The 27,502-nt window shown below is 37.8% G+C and overlaps 2 protein-coding genes across 7 annotated transcripts in view; one reads left to right on the top strand and one right to left on the bottom strand.

The window, feature by feature from the left end:
• The first annotated feature begins 2,873 nt into the window (after positions 1-2,873).
• Positions 2,874-13,440, top strand: LOC115433181 (protein ABHD15). Its single transcript, XM_030154459.1, has 3 exons — positions 2,874-3,655; positions 4,702-4,931; positions 12,763-13,440. Exons 1-3 carry the CDS (start codon positions 2,936-2,938, stop codon positions 13,415-13,417), a joined length of 1,605 nt encoding a protein of 534 aa, XP_030010319.1. The 5' UTR covers positions 2,874-2,935; the 3' UTR covers positions 13,418-13,440.
• Positions 13,441-17,264: 3,824 nt separating this feature from the next.
• Positions 17,265-27,502, bottom strand: part of LOC115433362 (serine/threonine-protein kinase TAO1-like) — a 31,675-nt gene continuing 21,437 nt past the window's right edge. For all 6 annotated transcript variants that reach the window (XM_030154730.1, XM_030154729.1, XM_030154731.1 and 3 more), the window contains 10 exons: positions 27,010-27,216; positions 25,756-25,890; positions 25,273-25,509; positions 24,152-24,280; positions 23,742-23,825; positions 23,478-23,597; positions 23,147-23,386; positions 22,827-23,039; positions 22,203-22,385; positions 17,265-21,228 (listed from right to left, as the gene is read on the bottom strand). In XM_030154730.1, the coding sequence (XP_030010590.1) occupies positions 20,728-21,228; positions 22,203-22,385; positions 22,827-23,039; positions 23,147-23,386; positions 23,478-23,597; positions 23,742-23,825; positions 24,152-24,280; positions 25,273-25,509; positions 25,756-25,890; positions 27,010-27,216 (2,049 nt within the window). In that variant the 3' untranslated portion in view covers positions 17,265-20,727. The remainder of the gene's footprint in view (positions 21,229-22,202; positions 22,386-22,826; positions 23,040-23,146; positions 23,387-23,477; positions 23,598-23,741; positions 23,826-24,151; positions 24,281-25,272; positions 25,510-25,755; positions 25,891-27,009; positions 27,217-27,502) is intronic.

Below are 27,502 nucleotides of genomic sequence, written 5' to 3'. Positions count from 1 at the left end.
AAAAAACTAAATAACGAAATAGTCATCACTGTAGGATTATATTTTTAACTTGATATAACCCAGAAACAGAGGGTTGGCTTAGAAGTAATAGTGGATTTTGATAATTCTCAGAAAAAAATGTTTTAAATCAAATCACATCTACCCTCTTGAATCCTCAACTGCTATGATGAATTCTGATTTCTTTGTACCATGAACACTGTGTCTGTGTTCGCTTATCAGCTGAACTAAGATTTGGCTTCTTTCACTTTCATTTTTAGTAGTAAACAAGGTGTGTCCTGAACTGTTTCCATCATACACAACAGCTGATGACAAGTAAAACATTTATTATAGTTCAATAAGGCTGTTTACCTTCAGTTGATATCTATGTTAACTCAACACACATCAACTACAAGTAATGTATTTGCAAAGACATTGGGGTTTTACACTTATTTCAGTGTTGTGACAAATCCATAAAATAACTTGAATTTTGCAGTGGAATAATTAAATGTACTAGTGGCATTGTACCCGTGGTGCCATTATGTGTGAAAAGTGCCTACACATTATTGTAAATGCAGCCTTCACATTGTAGCACATCGTCTTCTAGGAGCAGAAATTTCATGAACGGCAGCAGAACCACGTCCAAAAATGGAGTATGGCGGCAGGGATGAAGAATTCAAAGTAGAGAGAGGCTAAAATGGCCCAGCATACCTCACAACATTTGAATACAGACACAAAATTGTGCCTAGTACATAGTCAGGTAATGTTTCTATTCATTTGGCAAGTTTGGTGGTGATCAGGCCTGTGAAGGCTGAGGAAAATCCATACAAACGCCCTCCTGTGCTGCAACATCGATCAATCGGACACAGAACGTGCATTATATAGTAGGATTACTAATTAAAAAAAAAAAAAAAAAACATTATTGGAATAAATGTTGAACACTTTTCTCCAAATTCATACACGAAATTCATGACATTTTCAGGAAATGTTGATACTGGCACAAGGAAGAAATGATTACATTTTGGTGGTGATCAGGGGGTTTGGTCCAATCAGAAGGAGGAGTGGACTCGCATCATGAACACAAGTGAAGGAAAAAATGAACAAATGCACAAAAATGACGAAAATACAAAAATTAAATGAACACAAATAAAGAAAATAATGAACAAAATGCACAAAAATGAAGAAAATATAAATATTGAACAAATTTAAGAAAAATGAATATAAAAACACAATGAAGAAAACTTACGAAAATAATGAAGAAAAGGAAGAAAAATTAAGAAAATATAAAAACAAAATGAAGAAAAATGAAGAAAATATTGAACAAAATGAAGAAAATATAAAAACAAAATGAAGAAAAATGAAGAAAACAATGAACAAAATGAAGAAAAATGAAGAAAATCTAAAAACACGATGAAGAAAAATGAAGAAACTAATGAACAAAATGAAGAAAAATGAAGAAAATCTAAAAACAAAATGAAGAAAAATGAAGAAAATAATGAACAAAATGAAGGGGGGGGGCAGGTCTCTCTTGGCGGAGGTCTGTGCTCTCCGAGTGCTTTTCTTGTTCATTATGTAGAGTTTGTTCTTTGAAAGCCGACATACAGTAATAATTCATTACATAACAGGATAAATTGGATTTTACAGTTGAATAATTAACTTTAGTATCAAGCAAAGATAAGATTATATAAATAAATCATGTATATTTTTTTCTGTATCTGAATAAATGAATACGTAATGATAGTTTCTGCCAAAATAAATAGTTTTAATCTAGTTCTGATTCATGACTTTCTGTTCTGTATCGAATCAAAATGTACAAGAAAACAATTTTTACAAGAAAAATAAAAAGTGTGCCTGTGATTTTACACGTCATACTTCATGACATACTCCCGCTATTAATTAAAACTATGACTCAGTTTAGTTTTAACATGTTTAAACACAGTAATACCACTCATACAGTCACGGCCGTGTTAACCGACACAGCTGTGGCGACACAGCCCATGGGAAGTTAAGATTTTTTTTTTTTTTTTTTTAGAGTATTTTTTTTCCCTGTTGTTTAACTAAATTACATGATAAATATTGACCTATATGCAAGCTTCAGGCATTAGATTTTATAAACAGGTATATTATTGTATTCTACAGAAGTAAAGACTGCTGTCACTACTCTGTGAACACCCCTTGAGAAAAGTGCAAAATGGTTGACTCCACACAGAGTTTGAGAAAGGCACCTTGCTTGTTAGGCTATGGTGACTCGTTGCATCTCTATGATAGAAGAAATCTTATCATGATGTCACAATTTAAAAAAATAAGTCAGGATTTCAGAAAAGAAAGGAAAGAAAAGAAAGGGAGAGAAGGTAAAATGAAGGAAGTCAAGTTCTGACCAACTTCTATTCAAAGAAAGGTGAGCACAAACTTTTAAACACACAAGATGAAATGGCATTATTAGGTGCCGTTAACGCCTCTGTTATTGTTGCTAATATAAACAGAGATAATCCAAAGCAAGGGGCCATCAGGACTTTCTGTGTATGGGCCCAGAATTTGGTGCTACGGCCCTGCATACAGTAACTGCCATGATTTTTGTGATTTCACTTTTGCAATTTCACTTCACACAGCAGAAGTGGAACAAGGGCAAAGATTATAATCACATCAACATTAAGGGGACAGATTTTTGTTTGCTCACTTTCTATGTGAGTTTGTTCTCGTCGTAAATGATTTATGGAGGGAGGGGAAAAGACGGAGGGGAGGAGAAGCACCGAGAGTTGAGAAATAACTCTGGAATATTCAAGCCTCGTTTGGCCCAAATGTGTGTTTTATATTTTGAGGAGTTACATTTATAGTTCTCGGACAAAAGACTGATAATTATTTTTTAGGAAAATGTGGAGGTTTGAGGTTCCTGAGAAAGTCGCAGGATGAAAATAAGATGAGTTTTTGTTAAAATACGATAGAATATTGGTGTTCTGTGATGGCGTTGTTTGTGTGGCAGATTTTGTTGTGTTTGTTTCCATGGCTGCTGTTTCTTCTTCTGTCTGTGGTTCTTCGCTGGCCTGTAGTGTGTTCTTGGATGGAGGTGGCTGTCAGAGCAGCAGGATGGAGACTCTGGATGACCATGTGTCTGATCCTGCAGCTGCCACTGGACAGGAACCCACAAACTGGGACTAAGGAGGCCAGACCACCTGGGACAGCCTTTAAGACCACAGGTGGACCCCGGTTCATCTGTAAACCCACCACACTGGCCAGATACCTGCTGCGATACTGTGGCTCTCTGGCCCGGTCCAGACTGGCCTCCTGGCCCCGTGGAGACCCTCATCTGCAGACTCTGTGTAGCCTGATGTGTGGACCACATGAAGACACTTTACAGTTCACTAGAGACCACCTGGTGCTGCGAGATGGGGGGATTGTAGCCCTGGATTGGGCTGTGGGGACAAGGCTCGGTGAGGGGGGTGGGAGGAGGAGGTCTGAGGGTCGGGGGGAGAAGGCGCTGGGCTGCTTCAGCTCCACACCTCCTGTGCTCCTTCTCATCCCTCAGTACTGGGGTGGGATGTCCAACCACCTGAAGGCCCTGTGCCTCCTGGCCCTGCGGCAGGGGTTCTATGTGGTGGTCTTTCACCCCCGAGGAACGGCAGGCTGCCCGCTGACCACCACCCGACTGACGGAGTTTGGAGACCCAGCTGATCTTGAACAGGTAGGGTAAGAACCCTCAGCCCCACCATGAACAGTCCACCATTCCATGATCTGTGTAGTGTGATACTGGGGGAAGGACAGGATTTTGTTGTTCCACATGTCTCTAAAAACTTTTTATTTCCTGCTGGTTTATGTGCATCTGAATCTGCAGGTTACAGTCCTCCAGTAGGTATTAGAAGAACGAGTCTTTCCACAGATTTAGTAACAGACTCATCTTCTTTCCCTTCAGTCACTGGATATAATTTCTGTTTGACCTTTACTCACTGGCCACTTTATTAGGTACATCTGTTCATTCATCCATAAAGAGAATCAGATATGGGAGTGATTTATGTTTAGTTGAGTTGAGTTGAGTTGAGTTGAGTTGAGTTGAGTTGAGTTTAGTTTAGTTTATTACAGTGTTTTTCAACCTTGGGGTCTGGACCCCATGTGGGGTCACCTGGAATTCAAATGGGGTCGCCTGAAATTTCTAGTAATTCATAAAAATAAAAAACATACTCATAAAAAAATATATGGTGATTTGAGAGAGACAATCCCAATACATAAAAGACATGAAGTTTGTCATCTTTTCATGGTCATCAGATATGACCCATTTGGACGTTCAGAGGCTCCAGAGTGAAAACGGAAACACGGTCATCTTCTACAACATTGATTCACCAGTAAAACCCATGGAGTTTGACCAATGACAGTGGATGGACACATTCAGTTAGCAATATCTTTGCTGAAAAAGAAACTTTTCTTCATGTTTCTCTGTTTTGATATGATTAACTTTGAATTTACTCTGAGTTTTCATGAACATCTACATGATCTGTGAATTAAATATAGGAAAAAAGAGGATTTAAAACACAAAATGCAAAATACAGAGGATAAGATCATAAAAAATGTTGACAGATTAGTTAAGAAAGGTAGAAATAGAGAAAAATTCATTTGGGAACTGCCACAAAAGTAGCACTGGGTCTTTATGGGTTAAAGTAAATAAAATCACTTTAAGTTACTTTTAGTGAAATCAGCTGCCATCTTTTAATCTTTGTCGTCTTTGTTGTCCTGTAGGCGGTGGTTTATGTCCACAGTCGACACCCTTCCTCTGCACTGGTTGCAGTGAGTGAGGGGTCTGGATCAGGGATTCTTCTGTCATATTTGGGGGAGAAGGGATCCAGTTCTTACCTGACAGCCGCTGCAGCCATCTCACCTGTACTCCTGGGACAGGTGTGGTTTGAAGCTGACATGCCTCCTATCTACCGCTGGGGTGCGCTGTTTCAGAGGAAACAGCAGCTCCGCAGGTGAGAGACACAACAGTGAAGGTGAAAATGAAGAGAGGATACCTTTGAAATCAGGGCCCGTATTCCTAAAGATTCTTAGTGCAAAGACTTTTTCCTAGTGGCCAAATTCTGAGAGAATTCTTAGAATCATGATATTTTCTTAGAATTTCCCCTAAAAATGAAGAGTAGATCCTAGTAAAGATAAAAAGCCATTCCTAAAGAATCCTAGCCCTGAAGAGAGCTCCTAAGGTGAGATCTGTTCAGAGCAGGGAAGAGGACTTTTAAGGGGCAGAGGAGTTCCCTAAGTAGAGGACAAAATGGAAGAGGCAGGAGGATGACAAACACTGGATGACAGGGAATGAATTAAACACTACAGACTGCACCGTAAAAAAAATAAATAAATAAATAAATTTTAAAAAAACGTAAAAAAAATAAAAATAAAAAAAAAAACCTGTATTATTCTGGCAGCAGGACTGCCGAAAACATGGAAAATACCCATTTCATAAAAATACAGTAATTTTCCATAATTAAAAAACAGTTTTTTGCCCCAACTTTACATGGGATTTTGCTTCTTCTTTTTTTTTTTACTTTTTAATGTTTAATAAAGAATATTTCCATGTATTAAAACAATCAAATTATATATACAGTACAGGCCAAAAGTTTGGACACACCTTCTCATTCTTCGCATTTTCTTTATTTTCATGACTATTTACATTGTAGATTCTCACTGAAGGCATCAAAACTATGAATGAACACATGTGGAATTATGTACTTAACAAAAAAGTGTGAAATAACTGAAAACATCTCTTATATTCTAGTTTCTTCAAAGTAGCCACCCTTAGCTCTGATGACTGCCTTGCACACCCTTGGCATTCTCTTGATGAGCATCAAGAGGTAGTCACCTGAAATGGTTTTCACTTCATAGCTGTGCCTTGTCAGGGTTACTTAGTGGAATTTCTTGCCTTATTGATGGGGTTGGGACCATCAGTTGTGTTGTGCAGAAGTCAGGTTGATGCACAGCTGACAGCCCTATTGGACAACTGTTAGAATGCATATTATGGCGAGAACCAATCAGCTAAGTAAAGACAAACGAGTGGCCATCATTACTTTAAGAAATGAAGGTCAGTCAGTCTAGAAAATTTCAAAAACTTTGAATGTGTCCCCAAGTGCAGTCGCAAAAACCATCAAGCGCTCCAACGAAACTGGCTCACATGAGGACCGCCCCAGGAAAGGAAGACCAAGAGTCACCTCTGATGCTGAAGATAAGTTCATCTGAGTCACCAGCCTCAGAAATCACAAATTAACAGCAGCTCAGATTAGAGACCAGATGAATACCACACAGAGCTCTAGCAGCAGACACATCTCTACAACAACTGTTAAGAGGAGACTGCGTGAATCAGGCCTTCATGATCAAAACAGCTGCTAGGAAACCACTGCTCAGGAGAGGCAACAAACAGAAGAGATTTATTTGGGCCAAGAAACCCAAGGAATGGACATTAGACCAGTGGAAATCTGTGCTTTGGTCTGATGAGTCCAAATTTGAGATCTTTGGATCCAACCGCCGTGTCTTTGTGCAACGCAGAAAAGGTGAACGGATGGATGCTACATGCCTGGTTCCCACCGTGAAGCATGGAGGGGGAGGTGTGATGGTGTGGGGGTGCTTTGCTGGTGACGCTGTTGGGGATTTGTTCAAGATTGAAGGCAACCTGAATCAGCATGGCTACCACAGCATCCTGAAGTGACATGCCATTCCATCAGGTTTGCGTTTAGTTGGACCATCATTTATGTTTCAACAGGACAATGACCCCAAACACACCTCCAGGCTGTGTGAGGGATATTTGACCAAGAAGGAGAGTGATGGAGTGCTGCGCCAGATGACCTGGCCTCCACAGTCACCGGACCTGAACCCAATCGAGATGGTTTGGGGTGAGCTGGACCGCAGAGTGAAGGCAAAAGGGCCAACAAGTGCTAAGCATCTCTGGGAACTTCTTCAACACTGTTAGGAAACCATTTCAGGTGACTACCTCTTGAAGCTCATCAAGAGAATGCCAAGAGTGTGCAAAACAGTCATCAGAGCTAAGGGTGGCTACTTTGAAGAAACTAGAATATAAGAGATGTTTTCAGTTATTTCACACTTTTTTGTTAAGTACATAATTCCACATGTGTTCATTCATAGTTTTGATGCCTTCAGTGAGAATCTACAATGTAAATAGTCATGAAAATAAAGAAAATGCAAAGAATGAGAAGGTGTGTCCAAACTTTTGGCCTGTACTGTATGTATATATATATATATATATATATATATATATATATATATATATATATATATATATATATATATATATATATATATATATGATTTTCAATGAGACTGAGTTGTACAATCCACTGATAAAAACTGTATTTGGACAGTTTATCAGTGCTTATACATGTTATACATTCACAAAAATACCTTTATTCAACATTTTTGTTGTGAAACCTCCTGTAATTACACAAGATATTTGTTAATTAACAAACAAGTCTTGTTAAACTTACAGAACAAATACTTCTTTTAAAGTTAATTGTCAGTAATTTTATCTCATTTTATTTATTTATTTATTTATTTATTTTTCACAGTATTAAACTTTAAATTAACAGTTTAATCTCATGAATAGAAAATAAATATTTGTGAAATTACGATACATTTGCAAATGTACTTTATCTGTATTTTTCTGTGGAAAAAAAATCTTTTACAAAATGGAAATTTTATGGTTATTCACAGTTACAGTTTTTTTGTGTTGTTTTACATTTGACGGGTAAAATCACAGTCTATTTTTGTCATTTCATTGATATTTTCCTGTATCTTAAAAATACAGGAAAAATCTGTAAAATAAACAGTGAAAATTCTGTTAAATTGCAGATTTTTTTTTACAGTGTGCCAATTAATACGAGCAAATAAATAAAACTATCACAATGTGAAAACTGTGCAAGTGGGCCTGAGTTTTTTCACACATTTTGTCGCATAATTTTAAAGTATAGCTTACTATTCATTTAACAGATATTTTCTTTTTTTGTGAAATATTATTTACAATTACACAGTCTTCATAAGATTAGATTCTATGATTAAGTTTATTGATTTGAGGGTCCATCCCTTGCCCATTTTCACCAAAAGTATATTTTTTTCTAGCTTTTAGGATCAACCAGTCACAGCTTTTGAAATGATGACTCATACCTAGCAGCGGGGTCAACCACACCTCCTCACTGAGATAGGAATGTCTGTCCATTCCTTGCTCAGAGTTCTCTGAGAGTGTTCTGGAATCACTCCTAAGCTAAGACTCCTTGCTAGGAATTTTTAGGTTAAGTTAGGAGCTCTGTGAGAGGATTCTCAGAATCTTTAGGAATACGGGCCCTGATTATTAGTCACAGTGGAAACTCACCTCTACCACTGTGTGGAAAACAGGCTGGAAATTAAAATAGTGACTTGAAGATAATTACTTTTATTACATCACTATTTATTAATAAATGTTCTTATAAGACACTAGGAAACTATTTTGAGCAAATGTTTCATAATTATTAGATAATAATTCCTGATTTTGATTTGAATATTTTAATTGCTTTTTCTACATAATGTAACTAATTCTAACATTTGATTACCTTTTGCTTGTCTTTATAACACATTTTTTAAACTGAGCTGAAAAAGTCCTAAAAATCCTAAATTTCAACCAGGTAATGTAGCCCTTACAGCAGTACTCAGCACCAGTTACTGTCAAACATGTACTTAAGGTCTTCAGTATAACTTGAATTAAGATTGCAATGCTTTTATTTCAAGCTTTTTAAACGAATATATCCAAATCTCCTAAACTATGGAACGATCTGCCTCTCCATATCAGACAGGCCTCCTCTCTGTCTGTTTTTAAATCCCTTCTTCAAACCCATCTTTTCTCCTTGGCTTTTGAAACCATGTGAGATGTTTGAAGGTATTATTTTTATTCTATTTTTTTATTTGGTAGTGCTTTATTGTTCTTATTCTATTCTATTCTATTCTATTCTATTCTATTCTATTCTATTTATTTATTTATTTATTTATTTATATTATTTTTAATTGTATGGCTTTTTAATCTATTCTTGTATTTTATTCTTTTTATTTGGGTTTATTTATTCTTCTGTATAACACTTTTTTCTTTTTTGTACAGTTTCAATGTCTTTAAATCTATTCTGTATTTTATTCTTCTATTTTGGTTTTATTTATTCTCCTGTACAGCACTTTGGTCCACTGCAGTTGTTTTAAAGTGCTTTACAAATAAAGTTGGATTGGACTGGATTGGATTGGATTGGAAATGTAATCCCCTTTGTAAACATTGAGATTAGTAATAATTTAATTATATAGATGAAATTACATAATCTTTAGGTGGAGAGGGTCCCAACATTAACATTTTGTGTTATATTTTGTTAATTATTGTGGAAACATGGACTATGACACTTGGCAACCCTGACATCCAATAGAAAATGATATCCAACTACCACAGGTAAAACTATTTTATAGTGATAAATTATAAAAAAGAAAATTCTATCTCCATGTTGAAACTGCTTTGCCCTTTCTTCTAATTCTAACTGTAATGAATTCCTTTTTTTTCTTTATGTAAAGCTGTTACAAGTATCTATAGTAGTAGAAAAAAGTTCATAGACATCATTAACATTGAACACAATCTCCAATATTATCATGAAATATCTGCATAAAAGTATTTTTGTTTCAAAAGGTGAGTGCGTCACACCCCAACAAATGCAAATTATATTTTGTTTATTGTTGACAAGAAAAAATAACAAAACTAAATTGTTGACAGTTTCATATGTCATGTCCCAGATGTGTTTCATTATTTTTACTGAAACATCCAGTTTTGACCTTGATGGAGCATGTGCAGAAGGGTAGTGATGTTCGATACCACAGATTTCCTTTCCGATCTGATGCCCAGTAAAATCCAGGCTGGTATCAGCAATACCGATCTGATACCAATACTTTGTACAAATACATGATGTCTGGAAAATCTAAAAAAAAAAAAAAATTTCAAATCATAACTTTATAAAGAATACGAGACATGAGAGTAATTATTGTTTAATTATTAAGAACTATTATAAAAATAAAAAGTAGCATATTTATTCACGTTACATGAATGTGCCAACATGAAACATGAAAATACTGAACGTGTAACGCTTCAACAAAAGCATCCAACATCGACACTTTCCCTCATTCACAATTTTTATTTAAGGAACAACAGCATATTTACTGTTTTCCCCTTTAGTTTGTTCAGTTTTTTGCTCAGTACAGACTGAGTGAGTCAGAGTTGATGTAGTACACAATTACCCAGGCAGAAGAAGTAGTAGTTCCCACCAATCATGTATTATTTGGACATAATCCCAATAGTTTAGCTACTTTCCACTGTGTTCCTGATATACATTACCTCAAATGACCCAAGTATCAAAAGTATCGATATTTTGATTTGTGATTCAGTTCTAGAGTGTACAGATCTAGTATCGGAGATATCAATATTTCAGTATTGATCTGATTGTGCACATCACTACAGAAGGGAGTGTATGGGTTTGGAGAATGCAACAATACGTAATTTCAGCTCTCTGTATTCAATGTACATGGCAGAACTGACAATAAAGATGACTTTGACTTTGACTTGGCTTTGATACTTGGCAGAGTTCAGTGACATGACAGTGATTCTTAATGTACTGTATCACAAATGCATGGTGTATGATGATTGGGAAGAAACGCTCAAATCTGGACACAAACTAACTAACAGTCCAACATGGGGGGAGTTTGAATGGAAAGTAAAGATGCGTTACTTTAACACTCCATTTATCACTTGGAGTTGTCAGTTATCACTTGGAGTTTGGTTGTTGGAGGAACTGTGGAATGGTGGGTGACTTCACTCATATATTTTGGGATTGCCCACAGATCAAAAATTTTTGGAGGTGAGTGAAAACAGAAATAACAAGATTTCTGGGTATTGACCTACATCTTGATTTAACCCTGTATACAGGGTGGAGAAGCAAAATTTACAATGAACATTTAGTTGTTTTTTCTCAGCAGGAACTACGTCAATTGTTTTGAAACCAAACATATATTGATGTCATAATCATACCTAACACTATTATCCATACCTTTTCAGAAACTTTTGCCCATATGAGTAATCAGGAAAGCAAACGTCAAAGAGTGTGTGATTTGCTGAATGCACTCGTCACACCAAAGGAGATTTCAAAAATAGTTGGAGTGTCCATAAAGACTGTTTATAATGGAAAGAAGAGAATGACTATGAGCAAAACTATTACAAGAAAGTCTGGAAGATACTATTAAAGAAGAATGGGAGAAGTTGTCACCTGAATATTTGAGGAACACTTGCGCAAGTTTCAGGAAGCGTGTGAAGGCAGTTATTGAGAAAGAAGGAGGACACATAGAATAAAAACATTTTCTATGATGTAAATTTTCTTGTGGCAAATAAATTCTCATTACTTTCAATAAACCAATTGGTCATACACTGTCTTTCAATCCCTGCCTCAAAATATTGTAAGTTTTCCTTCCCCACCCTGTATACTTGGAATATTACCTGAAGATCTGATGGACAGAGATTTTAGCTTTTTATTGAAAGTCTTACTCATATTAGCAAAGAAAATGATCACAATTAACTGGCTGAAGCCACACCCCCCAACATAACACAAAGGATAGACAAAGTAAAAAAGGTTATTATGGAAAAAAACTACTGCAAGATTACAACTGAAACTAGAAAAATTTGAGAGAGGATGGAAACCAATAATTCAGGTGATACAAGAGCTCTAAATACCTCTTTTTGTTTTTAATATTGCTCTTTTTTTTTTTTTTTTTTACTTACACATGTTGCTTTTTGGTAGCTCAATTATTTTATTCTATTTCTTTTCCTCAGTAGCACCTGTTTTGGTTTTGCAAATACACTTATCTGTGCTGGTGGAATATTAGAAGTCAGATTTCAAGAATGTTGTTGGTATCTGTGTAATTTATATATGACCTTGACTTGTTTTTGACCTGTATGTAAAAGGTGTAGTATAAGTAGTTATGAGTGAAAGTAATGTGTCATGGACTGAGTGATTTGTAAACTGAGGCTGGTGTGATTTTTGTACATCTTCATGTGTTTTATATTGGTGGCAAGGTTATTATCGTTAACGAAAACTAACGAATTGACAAAAACTAGAATTGTAAAAACATTTTCGTTAACTGAAATAAATAAAAAGTATAATTAAAAGAAAAAATGATAACTAATTGAAACTGTATTGTGTGCTTACAAAACTAACTAAAACGTATAAAAATTAAGGATAAAATTCTCTTCGTTTTCGTCTTTGTCAAAGTTGGATTGATATGAAATTGATTTATTTCCCTCAAGCAGTTTTAGCTGCTGGCACCACATGATATTTAACGGTCCGTCACTTGTGGTTTAGAGTCGTCTTCTGGTCCCCACTCTACCTGGAAACATGGAGACTAAAGTTGGGAGAAAGCAGCAGAGTCCTGTCTGGGATTTATGTGAATACGACAGTGAAGAAGATAAAAGATATAAAAAAACTAAAACTAAACTAAAACTAAGCATTCACAAAATAACAAAAACTAATAAAAACTAGCAAAACTGCTTTAAAAACGAATTAAAACTAACTGAAATAGAGAAAAAAGTATCAAAACTAAATAAAACTAAACTATAATGAAAAATCCAAAACTATTATAACCTTGATTGGTGAAATAAATAAAAAGTTCAAAAAATAAAACAAATAAAACAAATGCATGGTGTGTCCAAACACTTTTTTCCCCCACTGCGCAGAATGTTGTAAAATGTGTCCTTGCTGTTTTCAGATATGAGACTTCCTTCAGATCCATCCTGGACGTGGACAAGGCCCTCAGCTCTCCATCCCTCAGAGAATTTGAAGAGACATTTTTCTGCGCCCCTCCCTATGTGGAAGGTGTCTCAGCGTCCTGTCAGGGGTCCCACCTGGCCCCGTCTGTGGCCTGGGCTCTGGGCGAGAGGGCGTACCCGGCCACAGACTGGGACAACTACTGGGACAGGAACGAACCCCTGAGAGACGCAGATGAGGTGGCGGTCCCGGTGCTCTGCATCTGCAGCTGGGATGACCCTCTGCTCCCACCTGCCTCCACCTTGCCCCTCCCCCTCTTCCAGAGCAGTCCTTATTTTATGTTGTTGATGACAGAAAGAGGAGGCCACTGTGGATTCACTGTAGAAGACCAACAGGAGGACAGGAACTGGAGTCACATGGTGGTTCTGGACTACTTCAAGGTAGTGGCTGACTTCTTAAAAGTTGAAGAAAGAGATGGAGGAGCACGGGGGAGTCTGGTAGGAGAGTGTAACCCTCCAAACAACAGGAGCACCACGCTGACTCCACCTCAAAGGAGGAGAGCGGCCATGTTGAGAAGAGCCCGTCTGCAGACACAAAACCAAAACTGTGTGGAGACAGGCGAGGAGTTCAAATGGAAAAGGTCTTATACAGGCTGAGAGGGACTGGTGTGGAGAACATCCAGGGCAGGGGTGTCAAACTCATGTTAGTTCAGGGGCCACATTTAGCACAGTATGATCTGAAGTGGGCCAGAACCCATAAAATAATAACATAATAATATATATTTAAAAAAATAAATATAACAACTCCAAACTTTTCACTATGTTTTAGAGCAGGGGTGTCAAACATGCGGCCCGGGGGTCAAATGTGGCCCGCCAAAGGGTCCAGTTCGGCCCCTGGGATGTTTTTGCCAAGTGCAAAAATTACACAGTCTTGAATTGAATTAAGCCAAAAAAAAAAAGTAGTTTGAATTAAGGAAAAAAATCTTGAATTAAGCCACAAAAATCTCAAATTTAGCAAAAAATCTTGAATTAAGCCAAAAAAAATCTCAAATTTAGCAAAAAATCTTGAATTAAGCCAAAAAAAAAAATCTTCAATTAAGTAAAAAAAACAATCTTGAATTAAGCCAAAAAAAAGTCTTCAATTAAGTAAAAAAAATCTTCAATTAAGCCAAAAAAAATCTCAAATTTAGCAAAAAATCTTGAATTAAGCAAAAAAATCTTCAATTAAGTAAAAAAAAATCTTGAATTAAGCCAAAAAAAATCTAGAATTAACAACTTAATGTTTTTTCTTTGTTTTAGTGCAAAAAACAATATTAAATTATGAAAATATTTACATTTACAAACTATCCTGTAACAATAAAATGTGAATAACCTGAAAAAATATGAACAACCCGAAATGTCTAAAGAAAATTAAGCACAATTTTAACAGTTTTTCTGCCTTTTCCTCAGTGTTTAGCGTCTTTGTAGATCTGATCCATAATGCACATGTAGAAATGATAAGTTGAGGAATAATTAAATTGCACTGATTTTTCTTCTTTTTTTAATTTAAATTTCAGTTTTTTCAGTTGTTTTTTTTTTTTTGGATAGTAAGAAAGTAAGTATTTTCATAATTTAATCGGGGGGGGGGGGGTTTTTAAACTAAAACACAGACAAAAATTTGGAGTTGTCCTTATTTATATATTACTGCTATGTTATTATTTTTCTGGTTCGGCCCACTTCACATCAAATGTAGCTGAATGTGGCCGCTGAACTAAAATGAGTTTGACACCCCTGATATAAATAATATCAACTCCAAACTTTTCTCTGTGTTTTAAAGCAAAAAAAGTAAATTTACATGATGAAAAGGTTTACATCTACAAATTATCCTTTCAAAAGATGTGAATAACATGAACAAACTGAAAAAATAAGTGTAATTTTAACAATATTCTGCCTCAGTTTATCATTTCCACATGTACATTAGAACTTACAGATCACAGTGGATCTACAAACAAACAAACAAAACATTTAGTAACAGACAGAATATTGTTAAAATTGTACTTACTTCTCTTAAGACGTTTCAGGTTGTTCATATTTGTTCAGGTTATTCACATTTTTTTTGCAAAATTATACTTTTAGTGTAAAATACATTAAAAAATGTTTACATTTACAAAGAGAAACATTTGGAGCTTATGATGGTATTTTACTGGTCTGACCCACTTGAGATTGAATTGGTCTGAATGTGGAACCTGAACTAAAAGGATTGTTAATATCTTTAGTGTAATTTTTGCATTTCACAAATTCATCCCAAGGGCCGGACTGGACCCTTTAGCGGGCCGGATTTGGTCCCCGGGCCGCATGTTTGACACCTGTGTTTTAGATGTATCCCTTTTCCAACACACCTGTTTCACATGATGAGCCTACCATCAAACTCTGCAGAAGCCTGATAATAACCGTCAGGTGTGTCGGAAGAGGGAAATATCTAAAACATGCAGGATACCGGCCTTTGAGGACCAGGATTGGACACCTCTGTGTTACCCTATTAGGTGGAGGTTTTTGGATTGTGGGCGATGGTGGGAACAGGACCTTTCTGCTGTGGGGTGACGGTGTTAACCCTTGCACTGCCACGGTGCCTGACAGGTCCCCAAATAACTGGAAAAATCAGCAAGATAAGGATAGCACGCAGCTGTTGGGAACAAAAGTGGAAGCTCATGAAAGACACAGAACTGGGCCAAACTGATCTAGAGGAAACATGACCTTTGGCAAAGACAAACAACAGACACGACTTCAACAGAGGTTAAAACTACAAAAAAGTGGAAAAGGACAGATTGCCCTGAATAAAGTCTAAAGTCAAGGTTTTGTCAGGGTTTTACATGGAGTACTACGGTGGCCCAGAGGTGCAACAGCCCAAAAAATTATCCATTATAAGAAAAAAAAAAAAAAAAAAAAGAGAACAGCCCAAAAAATTATCCACTATAAGAAAAAAAGAGAACAGCCCAAAAAATTATCCACTATAAGAAAAAAAAGAGAACAGCCCAAAAAATTATCCACTATAAGGAAAAAAAGAGAACCCAAAAAATTTTCCACTATAAGAAAAAAAAGAGAACAGCCCAAAAAATTATCCACTATAAGAAAAAAAAGAGAACAGCCCAAAAAATTATCCACTATAAGGAAAAAAAGAGAACCCAAAAAATTTTCCACTATAAGAAAAAAAAGAGAACAGCCCAAAAAATTATCCTCTATAAGAAAAAAAAAGAACAGCCCAAAAAACTGCCAGTATAAGAACAAAAGAGAACAGCCCAAAAAATTATCCACTATAAGAAAAAAAAAAGAGAACAGCCCAAAAAATTATCCACTATAAGAAAAAAAGAGAACAGCCCCAAAAAATTTTCCACTATAAGAGAAAAAAAAACAAAAAACAAAATCATCCACGTTTTCAATTAAGTGGGCGCTGTTTACCCAAAAGGTCTCTTGCTTTAAAATTTAGGCCCCCACAAGAAATAAAAGCATTGGCTGAAAATTTTTAAGGCCTTCAGCTAATGTGGCTAATGCTAACGAAGTAACCCACCGGAAGCGGAGGTTGGTGCGCTAAAAATGAAGTTATTTTAAAATAGTGTATAATTTTTTGGGCTGTTCTATTTTTTTCTTATAGTGTATAATTTTTTGGGCTGTTCTTTTTTTTCTTTTCGTGAATAATTTTTTTGGGCTGTTCTCTTTTTTTTTTCTTAAAGTGGATAATTTTTTTGGGCTGTTCTCTTTTTTTCTTATAGTGGATAATTTTTTTTGGGCTGTTCTCTTTTTTTTCTTAAAGTGGATAATTTTTGAGCTGTTGTCTTTTTTTTCTTATAGAGGATAATTTTTTGGGCTGTTCTCTTTTTTTTCTTTTAGTGGATAATTTTTTGGGCTGTTCTTTTTTTTCTTTTCGTGGATAATTTTTTTGGGCTGTTCTCTTTTTTTCTTGTAGTGAATAATTTTTGGGGGGCTGTTCTCTTTTTTTTTCTTAAAGTGGATAATTTTTGGGCTGTTGTCTTTTTTTTCTTATAGAGGATAATTTTTTGGGCTGTTCTATTTTTTTCTTATAGTGGAAAATTTTTCAGGCTGTTCTGTTTTCCTTCTTATAGTGGAAATTTTTTTGGGCTGTTCTTTTCTTTCTTATAGTGGAAATTTTTTGGGCTGTTCTCTTTTTTTTCTTATAGTGGAAATTTTTTTGGTCTGTTCTCTTTTTTTTCTTTTCATGGATAATTTTTTTGGGCTGTTCTCTTATTTTTTTTCTTATAGTGGATAATTTTTTGGGCGGTTGCACCTCTGGGCCAGAGTATACAGTAGAGTATATACCAGAGATACTCAACTTGTTTTATATTGTGAAACACAGCAGAATCCATTGTGAAAGACAAAATAACTGGAGGCAGTGGACCTGGTTTTGACCCGCAAGCCATAAGTTGAGTATCCCTGGTATTGTGGGTTGTATTGGACTAACTGTATACCAATGTTAAAGTCTGAGCATTAACAGAAAACACCAGGGACAAAGAAATATTAAAATTACTTTATTACAGATGATTCTTTATCCAGTAGCCCTCTTCCAACAAAAAATAGTAATTACAAACAAAATATTACATTTATCCCCTAAACTTTGTTTCTGTATTTCTTTTATACATTTTAAATCACTTTGTCATCTGTAACGAATAGCTTTTCTCTTCTGCTATGCGACATTCAGCTTTTTGCACAATCTATACAATTTAATACAGTTTAATACAGGTCTCTGGACCAGGGTGAATAAAACAGCAAGATCCACCAAGTGACAGGAGAGAGAAAAGGAATACTGATAAACAGACTGTACAGAGACGTAACCCTGCCTCCCACCGACCACCAGCCAATGGCAGCTGTCCCTCAGCACATCGAGGGGGATCACAGTAGACTCTTTCTGGTCAATCACTTGTGCAATCAGTGCAACTGATCCAGTTCAGAGTGACCAAGGTCTAAAGCTAGACTCTGCCGACTGCCTATAAAATAAAATAAAATAAAATAAAATGAAATAAAATTGGGAATTCACGTAAACACAAGAGAAGGTCCATAAAAACCAAACAGAAACACCACTCGTTTGGCTCTCTGCAGACATCATTTGGGAAGTGACACAAACCTCTCTGGGAAAAAAACAGCAAAAACAGCAGAGACTCAAAAAAATATTCACAAGGTGGGCCGAGTAAAACAGCATAATGTCTGAAAAGTGGGATCACCGCATTCTGTGAGGAGTCTGTGTTTAAACGGATTCAACAACAGGATGAAAAGTGAATTCGAGTGAAGTAGTGATGAAGACAAAAAAAAAAGAACTGCAGTGTGAAAATACTTTGTGGAAAAACAAGAGGTTGCATCTTTCACAGGTTGTAACTGAGCGATCCTTCACTCAATGATATCCAATTAAATATACTAAAACTGTAGCCGAAAAGGTTAGAATTCCTGTTTATGGGATTTTTTTTTATTTTGTTGTTACCACCTTAACCTTTGGCTTGAGTGTCCTCTAAAAACCCATTAAAACCTAAACAGACTGGATCTCTTCCAATGCTCATCATCATGTCAGTAAAACATAGCCAATGCTAAATCAAAGGCTAAAATCTATCTAGACTTCAAATTATGTGCAAAATCATCCTCATTCAGCATTAAACAAAACGTTGCCATTTATTCAAGGCAATCTGATCTAGAGTTGTGTTGTTATTGTTGTACAACAGAATATCTGTAACAAGTTTCAGAACTCACAGTCGCAAGTAAGACAGTGATCCCAGCGTCAGGAAATGTGATGTTGGTTCGAATACCACTGGTCTGAAACCACGTCACTGTGCCCGCGTTACAAGTAGTTAATTTGTCTTTGACTTGTCAATTAGATTTTCATATTTTCAAGTTTAAAATATACAATATTAACAGATTCTCTGTACATTCCACCTCTAAATATCATACAATGCATAATCTCTGCATTTCACCCTAAGACTTCCACCTTTATCTCTATTACTCTATAAACCTTTCATAGTTTTATATAATCATACATCTGTATATATATCTATATTTTTTTAAATTTTCTTTCACTTGAAGAGCTCTTCTTGAATAGATCAGGGAGGGGGCTGAGACCACAACCAGGCTCAGGAGGCGAGGGAGCGGAGGTGGAGGGAGGCTGGGGGACCGGAGTCTGGGACATGACTTGGGGGTCATCCGGGGTGAGACAGAGCGGGGTGTCAGACTGGGGAAGGTTGCAGGGGCATGGCAGCGGAGATCACAGCATCACCACCCATCTACCCACTGAGACACCCAGCAGTCACCCACCAGCAGAGCGCCACCCCCTGACCGCTCATCTGCCCATCTCTACCTCACAAGGAAATTTACAGGTAACGCTGATGGAAAAAGCCTGCTGAGAATATCAAAATAATACAAGATTTCGATCTTAGATTTGCCTGTTGCTGAGTGCGCTGCTCATTTAGAAATGACTCAGCAAGCACATTTTTTAAGTTGTATTTATCTCCCACTATTACGACAAAATTTACCCCACTGCATGCATTCATTAGTGTGCAAAGGGACACGTTCTGTTTAACTGGGGAATACAAATTAAGCCTACTGAATGTATGCATCTGTGCATAAATATTAACAATGTGTGAAGGTGAAAGCCTGTGGCAAAGTGCAAGTCATTCTGAAGACAACCTCCGGTCAAGCAAACCGTGAATGTCTTTGAAGTTTTTTTCTTTTTTTTTCTCTTTAAATCATAGAACGTTTTCTACTGCATAGTGCATTGCTTTCCTCAATTAAAACTGTGCCAAATTACACCAGGAAATTACTGTAAATGTGAAACTGGAGCACGGGTTTGGAAACCAGTATGTGCTGCTGAAAACCCATCCTTGTCATCAGGGCCGTCTACTGAGCAGGTGTGAACGGGTGCGGAGGCCGGTGGAAACCCAAGAGCTGAGCTAATAAGGCTGAGCGTGAACAACAAGGTACTGCTTTTCTCCTTCCGTCTGACAACACATGCATCTACTTGGCAATATTATATTATTTAACTTTCACCGACATTTCTGGCACAGTCCCTTTGAAATGTAACAGTATATTGGCATGGATGCTTATAATGACTCCACACACATACTTTTGGCATCTTTGCGGCCTCGCCAACAAACCCACTTAGCTTCGGCAAAGTTATTTCTAACAGTATGACACTGAACCAGGAAAGCTCGTCCGTCAGCTTTATGATTTCCCTAACAATGTCAGTTCAACTCACTGGTGGACTTGTAGAAATACAAGATGACATACTTAAACACATTTCTGATACTCTCCACAACCAAAATAAAACCAGAGATAACTACTAGTACTTACAACAACCTTTACCTCCTCTTCCCATTTCCCTTTTTAAACCTCCTTTTCAATGTGTTCCTGAAACTCCTACTTTGACCTAGTATTCAGCAATAATCACCTCAAAAGTGACCTTCACTAAGATGCTTACCTTAACACTCGAGTTGTAAGGGGTCATTTTGTGCCTTGAATGTCACTTTAAAACTTTCTGTCTTCATCCAAACTTTATCTCTAAATGCTCTTACGGTATCAGATTGACCTCACAGAAGGACTGCATACTACACATGAAGATACTATACCGGGACTATGGCAACTGAGACTGACATGGCAAGTAAAAACACAAATAGCACTGTAGGCCAACATTAAAATAACACTATTGTACAGCGGTTTACTCTACATGGCCTTTGCTGTCACTGGATCACCTCACAGCTTTTGGGTTTCCACAGACTCCTGCTGGAGTACACTGATGTAAGAGAGCAGTGGTAATGGGGAAAAACTGGGCTGAGGTCTCCCAGTGTCAGTACTGTGCAGTTACTGTGGGTAATAAGTGTATGTAAAGCGTGTGTGGTGCATGCATGGTGTGTGTGTGTGTGTGTGTAGTGTTACATCTGTGCACAAGAATTTCATTTTAAGACAAATGTTGTGTTGCGTAAGTGCCTGTGTGTTTGTGTCTAGGTGTAGGACAGGTGGGATCCATTGGAGATCTGGGAAGTGATGCTGGCGCTCCTGCTCATGCCCTGTTCACTCCTCCCCCCTGATGACGTCCTCCTCATAGCCTGTGGGCTGTTCCTCACCCCAGCTGCACCTCCCCCGCTCCCCCTCTGACCTCCTCCTCCAGGATGATGGAGGCTCCAGGGCGGCGGGCCGCCAGCCAGCATAGGGTGACCCCACGGCTGCTGTGAGCTGGAGCCCCCCTGGTGGTGATGACTATGGTGGCTGCCTCCTCCACCTCCTCCGGGCCAGTGGCCTCCTCCCTGAGCCCCCTGGCCTCCCCCACCCCCTCCCCCCCAGCCTCCCTGGGAATCGGGGGCCAGGTTGGTGAGCACCATATTGCTGAATCCCAGCCGCATGGACTCGGAGTCAAAGGCCTCGATCTCTCTGGCCTGACGCTCCAGCAGTGAGCGGATTCGCTCCAGGCGTTCGTTCTGCAGGGCAAGCATTTCCTCTTCAATCTGAGGAAGAAAAACACACGGTAGAGTTTAGAACAGGGCTGTTGATCACATTAAAATATAACAAAGTAATCTCACAATTTGCATTACACCTTCTTCGTCTTCATTATCATCATCATCATCGTATTTCAATTCTAATCTTCTACAGTTTGGGCATACAGTACATTCTCTGCAGTGAACTATGGTTTTCCAGTAAAACAACCAGGAATCCTTGCACAAATTAAACTTTTATGTTAAAGTATCATTAATATCCAGCAAATATGTAAAATACAACAAAAGATTTTGATGAGAGTTTAGAAGACTGATTATATTCACTCTAGAAACAATTTGGCACAATCCTCCTTCACATTCTTCCAGTTACTGAGGCAGAAGAGGGGTTTTTTAAATAACCGTGCTTTCTAAGTCATAATCATGTGGAGCACTCTGGCATACACTGCTTTCAGCTACATATAGATATGCGTTTGGCAATGTCGTCTGCGATGCTTTGAGCTTCACAAATACTTTGAAAAATTGTGCACATGGACATCACTACATTACCTCAATAAAAAATAGCTCAATGTTTAAAAAAAAAAAAACAAACATATTTTATCCCTATACTTCTGAGAAATGTAGTAACATTATAACAGTGCTGATTGTGTGTCAGCCAGTGAAGAAGCAAACAAAACACAGCTGTACTATACTGATTGCAATACAAATTTTAATTAATCATAACAATTAACAAGATCATTTAGATAGCAGCAGTGAAGAAAAATACTAAATTACAAAGCATAAAGTAAATAATTTACTTTGAAGAACCACTGTTTTCTAAAGTCATATATAAAAATAAAACAAAGACATACAGTCCTCATTAGGGAAAATGAAAGAGAACTACTAAGATTTTCTCCAATGTGATCAGGCCTATAAATATTCAAGTCTATATGCTGTCAATATTTAAGTCAAACACTGCATTTTATTGACACTTTGAGGGTCTGTCTTACTTTTTGCTCCAGCAGAGCCCTCCGCAGAGAGACTCTCTGCTCCAGCTCCCTCCTTTCTTTGTCATGTTGAGCATCTGTTTGCATTTTGATCTTGCTCTGGTAGGCATTGAGCAGCTCCAGCTCCTGTTGCAGCTGCATCCTCAGAACCTGACACTCTCCCTCCTGCGCCTCATCTAACCGCAACTAAAGGCAGGTACACAGATACACAAACAGAGGAAAGACAGGGGTGTTTTTTTATATTAAGCTCCATAGTGTAGGCATCAGTGAGACATAAGTTTAAAAGAAGAGATGCCACGAATACAGAAAAAAAAAACAAATATTTTCATCTTACTAAGTCTGTAAATTATTATTAATGTGTCCTGTGTTAAATTATGTATCTGACTTATAATAATAAGTAATATAATAAAATATATGAAGTGATTTATTGCTGTATTACTACTTTGTGTTAATTCAAAAAGACTTAGGTTGTAAAATATATTAATGAGACACAAAAAGAATGAGTTAATTAGAATGCAAAACTGTAAAAGACCTTTTCATAAAAACTGTGACCAAATTAATCTATTTTTTTTACATTAAAAAAGTAAGTGTTTCTTGTCCTCTGCATCCTTCTGCTCAGATACTCACAGCCTGTGTGGAAAGCATTTCGTTGATGGAATGGTCATACTGCTCGGCCAGTATAGCCAGCTTCCTAGTCTGCTCCTCCTTCAGCCTCTTGAGCACAGCTTTGTGGTCAGACTTGGGCGTGGTCTCCAGTAGATGGTTCCTGAGGGCCTTGTACTGCCTGGTCTGTGTCTTACATGTCTCCTGGAACTGCTTCTTAATCTGAAGCTCCTTAGACTGATGAAGACACAATGAACAGTGATGAAGGTGCTTAGAGATTTAGAGAATGACTAAGGACTGTACAAAGCAAATGTATTTAAAAAAAACAAAAAAAAAACAAGCACCTTGAGGCTCTTGGGCTGCTGTCGGACCTCCATGACATGCTTACGCCTCAGCTCCCTCTCCCTCCTCTTGTTGTATTCCAGCTGATTGGTGAGCTCAGTCTGGTGCTGAGTCCGGATCAGCTCCGCCCGGGCCTTCTGGATGGTCCCCAGGTGTCTGAACTCCAGCTCCTGCATAGACTCGTGATGCCTGAGCAGCATGGCGTGCTCTAAGTCTTTCTGTGTCTGCCGTTTGTTCAACTCCTTTAGAAAGTAAGGAGAAAAAAGGGGGGCTTACATATTAATCTCTGAATTGCTTTGATCAAGAAAACCTCTGGGTGGGTGGTGTGAATACCTCTCTGGCCAGATCCTGCTCAACGTTGTGTCTGGCAATGAGGATCCTGCGTTTAAACCTGCGACACTCTAACTCCAGATACTGCCTCTGTCTCCTCAGCAGGTTGGCCTCCTCCTCCGCCTGAGGAATTTACATCATATGACATACAATGGACTGCACACCTCCAATTTAGAGACTCCAAAGCATGAAAACTACTGTCACTAATCCTAGGATTGAAAAATATTTATAAAAGGCTCATTTTCAGTTTTCTTGTGAAATCCTGACCTGGAAATGTTGGATGTTCTCTTTCTGCTTGGACAGCCACTCCTGCTTCTCCTTTTTGGGAGTCGACTGGTTCTCACTCAGTTCCTGTGACACAGAAATGATTTAAATTTTCAGTACAACAGTGGAGTGACAACTGAAGACTGTTTGTCAGCATATCAAGGTTGTACAAGCTCAGAGCTTTTTGTTGCGCTTACTTCTACAAAATTCACAGTAATAGTCCACTTAAACTTTCTCTGCCAAAGCTCATGTTGGAAGTGAATCATAAAACTTATTTTTACATTGTCAAATCAAGGAAACTGGCCTTTTCATACAATAAAAACATTTCATTTTACTCTAATCTGGTTAAAATTAAACACCAAAATGTTTCGGTGGTGCATGTGGTTAAAATGTGTCCAGGTTTTACTGGGTACCTCTTTGAGCTGTTCCTTGCGTAGTTTATACTCCCGTTTCTGTGACTCCAGGAAGCTGCTGAGCTCCTTCTTCTGCTGCACCTGAATGTGTTGCTGGAACTTCTTCTCATCATTGGCAAATGTCTTCAGCTAAACAAAACACAGATCTTGATTAGAAAATGACAAGGTTTCTACTTCACACCCAGCAGGTACAACTAAAGTTAATACATCTATTATAAATACAAAGTGAAAAGCACATCCAAAATTGTGTTAAATACATTTTTAGGCCTTAAATTCAAACGACTGGATGTTCGACATTTTACGGAGCTGTGGAAACTCTAAATATGGTCATCACTTCAGTTGTAGGAGTTTTCTTTGACACAAAAGTAACTTCTCTATTCCTTTTTTGTCCACCTCCTGTTCTTCAGCTCCTCAATGTTTGATGGTAACCTGGAAATCGATCTGGGTGCACCATCGGGAAGGATGTCTCAGTTCCCTTAAATGCACATCGAGGGCTGAGGGGGCTGGATGGAGGAGCTAGGACTGAAGATACGCCTGTGTATTCTGAGTCATAGCTTTGTGGAAGTCTGTTCGGTAATCGGATCCATGATGGGTAAAAGAGGGGGGACAAGAGTCTCTTATGCAAATCACAGCAGGAGCAGGACTTTAAGCATAAAATAATGACATCCCTACATCATATACTAAGACTCAATCTTTTGAAAGACTTTTCAAAAATATGTTAAGACAGCAAAATTTGAGAGAAAAGCCCATGTAAAGAACGTGTGTGAAATCTGAAAAGAATCAGGTGAATAATGCCTGACAAATTGGCTGGACAAATGTTCCAAGTTGAAATTTTCAAAAATTTGTATTAAAAAAAAATAATAAAAATCAAAAAAAAAAATCAAAAACTTTAAATTCTGCCATCAAACTGTGCACTGCACCTCTCCTTGTGGTAAAGAATGTGTGTGAAATTTGAAAAGAATTGTGTCCAAGAAATTCATTGGACAATTATACTCTCACCTGTGATTAAAACTTAATCATACATGAACATGATTATGTCATAAAATACAGCAGTGCATTGCAACTTTTGCAGTTTTTTGTCACTAGATTTTTCCATTTTAAATGATCCGGCATCCACCTACATCTTTCTCCAGTGCTGCCTGATGTTTTTTAAGCAGCTTCTCCATCTCCTGTGTGAAATTGTTCCTCTGACTCTCCAGCTCTTTGTCCAGCCTCAGCCTGTGCTCATCCATCTCTCCTTTCAGTTTGTTCTCAAGGGCCATCAAGTGTTTCTGATGCTGCCGTCTCATGCGTTTATACCCCGACATCTGCTCCCGCAGCTCTGAGTCCTGCTCATGTTCTTGCATCTCTCGGGTCACCTGTAAGATGTGGACACAAAAATCTAAATGAATGGTGTTTGCATATTTGACCCAAGTGTGTGGGTGTAACAGTAATCCTGAAAAAGTTTGTCAAATGCAGTTCATAATCACATAATCTTTTCACAAATAAAAGGTATGAATAACTAGTCATTCCTGTTACTTTGCCGTAATCCAATTTTCAGCAGTTTTTACAACACTGCCACTATAACTGAGATGCCTCTGAGGAGTAAACAAGTGTGTTCTCACCAGAGATGCTGTGCGTATGGTGGCAAAGTGCTCTCTGTTGCGGTAGTGCTTCCTCGGGGCCTGAGCTGGTGTTGCTTGGGGCTCAGAGGGTTGACTGCTGGCTGCCTGCTCCCCAGAGTAACTCTCCTCCTCTTCCTAAAGACATTAAGCCAGGAGCATTAACACTTGAATTTGCTAGGGAGTTTAACAGTACACTTAGAGAAAACAAACTTTCAGAACATGAGGAGCTTAGGGAAGGAGAAAAGGAACAAGACAATGTTTGTGACTAGAGCAAACAAAATCAAATTTTTAGCCCAAGTACAACAGAAACATCACATTTTTACACAAAGGAGCAACTTCTTGTTACAATCCTATGCGTCTTTCTCAGTGATTTTCACGATGATGGAATTAATTTATTCTCAAATGTCAGTAAAATGCATACAATTTCAGTAAGATCATTTATATCTAGTATCCTTTTTCTTTTTGGGATCATGAAATACTTAATTAAGGAGGTAGTTATAGACGCTGGAATGAATCTTAACCTCCTGAGACCCAGGAAAGTGCAAGGTTCTGTTTTTGTTTTTTTCTTACATTAAAAATTATCTTTAGTGAAAACAGCATGCAAGACCAATTTTTCATGTCACATTCGATCCCTGTCATTTATTGCTAAATTGACAATTTTGATGTTCTTTCTATTTCATTAGAATAAAATGACATAACGTGTATATACATCACTAAATGTGATGTTCAGTCATTCAGTGGGTCTATTGCAGCGGTGTCAAACTCAGGTCCTCGAGAGCCGGTATCCTGCATGTTTTAGATGTTTCCCTCTTCCATCACACCTGGAAGCCATTACATCGTTATCAGGCTTCTGCAGAGCATGATGATGAGCTGATCATTAATTGAACCAGGTGTGGAAGGAAGAGGGAACTATCTAAAACATGCAGGATACCGGCCCTCGAGGACCAGAGTTTGACACCTGTGGTCTACTGTAATATGCAACAGAATATAAGGGGTGGATCTGCAACCAGTGGCAATGGACATCTTATGGCATTTTCTTGATTAAGATGTATCTAATGGCAGAAAACATACTGTGCTTATCATAGAGAATAAAAAAGGCAACACAGGAAGTTGAAGATGCTTAAGAAGTTGCCATAACAGGGCACATTTCACTATTTTTGCTGATGAAATAACTGAAATGCGTAATTCCTAATACTCTATTATTAATAGAAATATTTCTTGGATCCACGTCTGTGCCTGTGTTTAAAGACTCACCGGTTTGAGGTGAATGACAGAGCTGTTGGACATGACTGTGTGGTCTCCTTCAATTAAGTCCAGTTCACTGCGGCTGTCCTGGGCCGCTTCATTCAGACTGTTGACAGAGCTGCTCTGGGAGCTGGCACTGATGGACATACTGGGGATGGACTGGTTGCTGCCAACACTGTTAACAGTTCCTGTTCGCCCTCCACCTGGCTCTAGCTCCTGGAGGAAGAGTGGAAAGAGAAAAGACAGCGAGACAGAGAGAGGGAAAGGGGACACAAGAAAGACCAAGAGACACAGAGCACAGGGACAGACAGACAGGCATACAAACCCGTGCATTTATTTTATGGTGGTTTCTCTGTTCAGAGCAATGGCTTGAAAATGACTCAAAAAAAAAAAAAAAACTGTGCAGAATATCTATAACCAAAAGAGCAGTAATATGCATCATTTTTTTCCAGTAGTGATGCTTTGGCTTGGTTGTAACAAAAAAGCTTCCACACAGGCACAC

This window comes from Sphaeramia orbicularis, chromosome 14 (assembly GCF_902148855.1).
Source record: "Sphaeramia orbicularis chromosome 14, fSphaOr1.1, whole genome shotgun sequence".
Taxonomy (NCBI): Eukaryota; Metazoa; Chordata; class Actinopteri; order Kurtiformes; family Apogonidae; genus Sphaeramia; species Sphaeramia orbicularis.
Note: the sequence above shows the minus strand (reverse complement) of the source record. Positions and strands in the feature narration are given on the sequence as shown.

What these genes read in the sequence shown, in the direction of transcription:
- LOC115433181 (XM_030154459.1), top strand. Translation starts at nt 2,936, where the DNA reads ATGGCGTTGTTTGTGTGGCAGATTTTGTTGTGTTTGTTTCCATGGCTG. An exon ending in ACCCAGCTGATCTTGAACAG is followed by an intron (nt 3,656 to 4,701) that starts GTAGGGTAAGAA and finishes GTTGTCCTGTAG; the next exon opens with GCGGTGGTTTATGTCCACAG. An exon ending in AGGAAACAGCAGCTCCGCAG is followed by an intron (nt 4,932 to 12,762) that starts GTGAGAGACACA and finishes TGCTGTTTTCAG; the next exon opens with ATATGAGACTTCCTTCAGAT.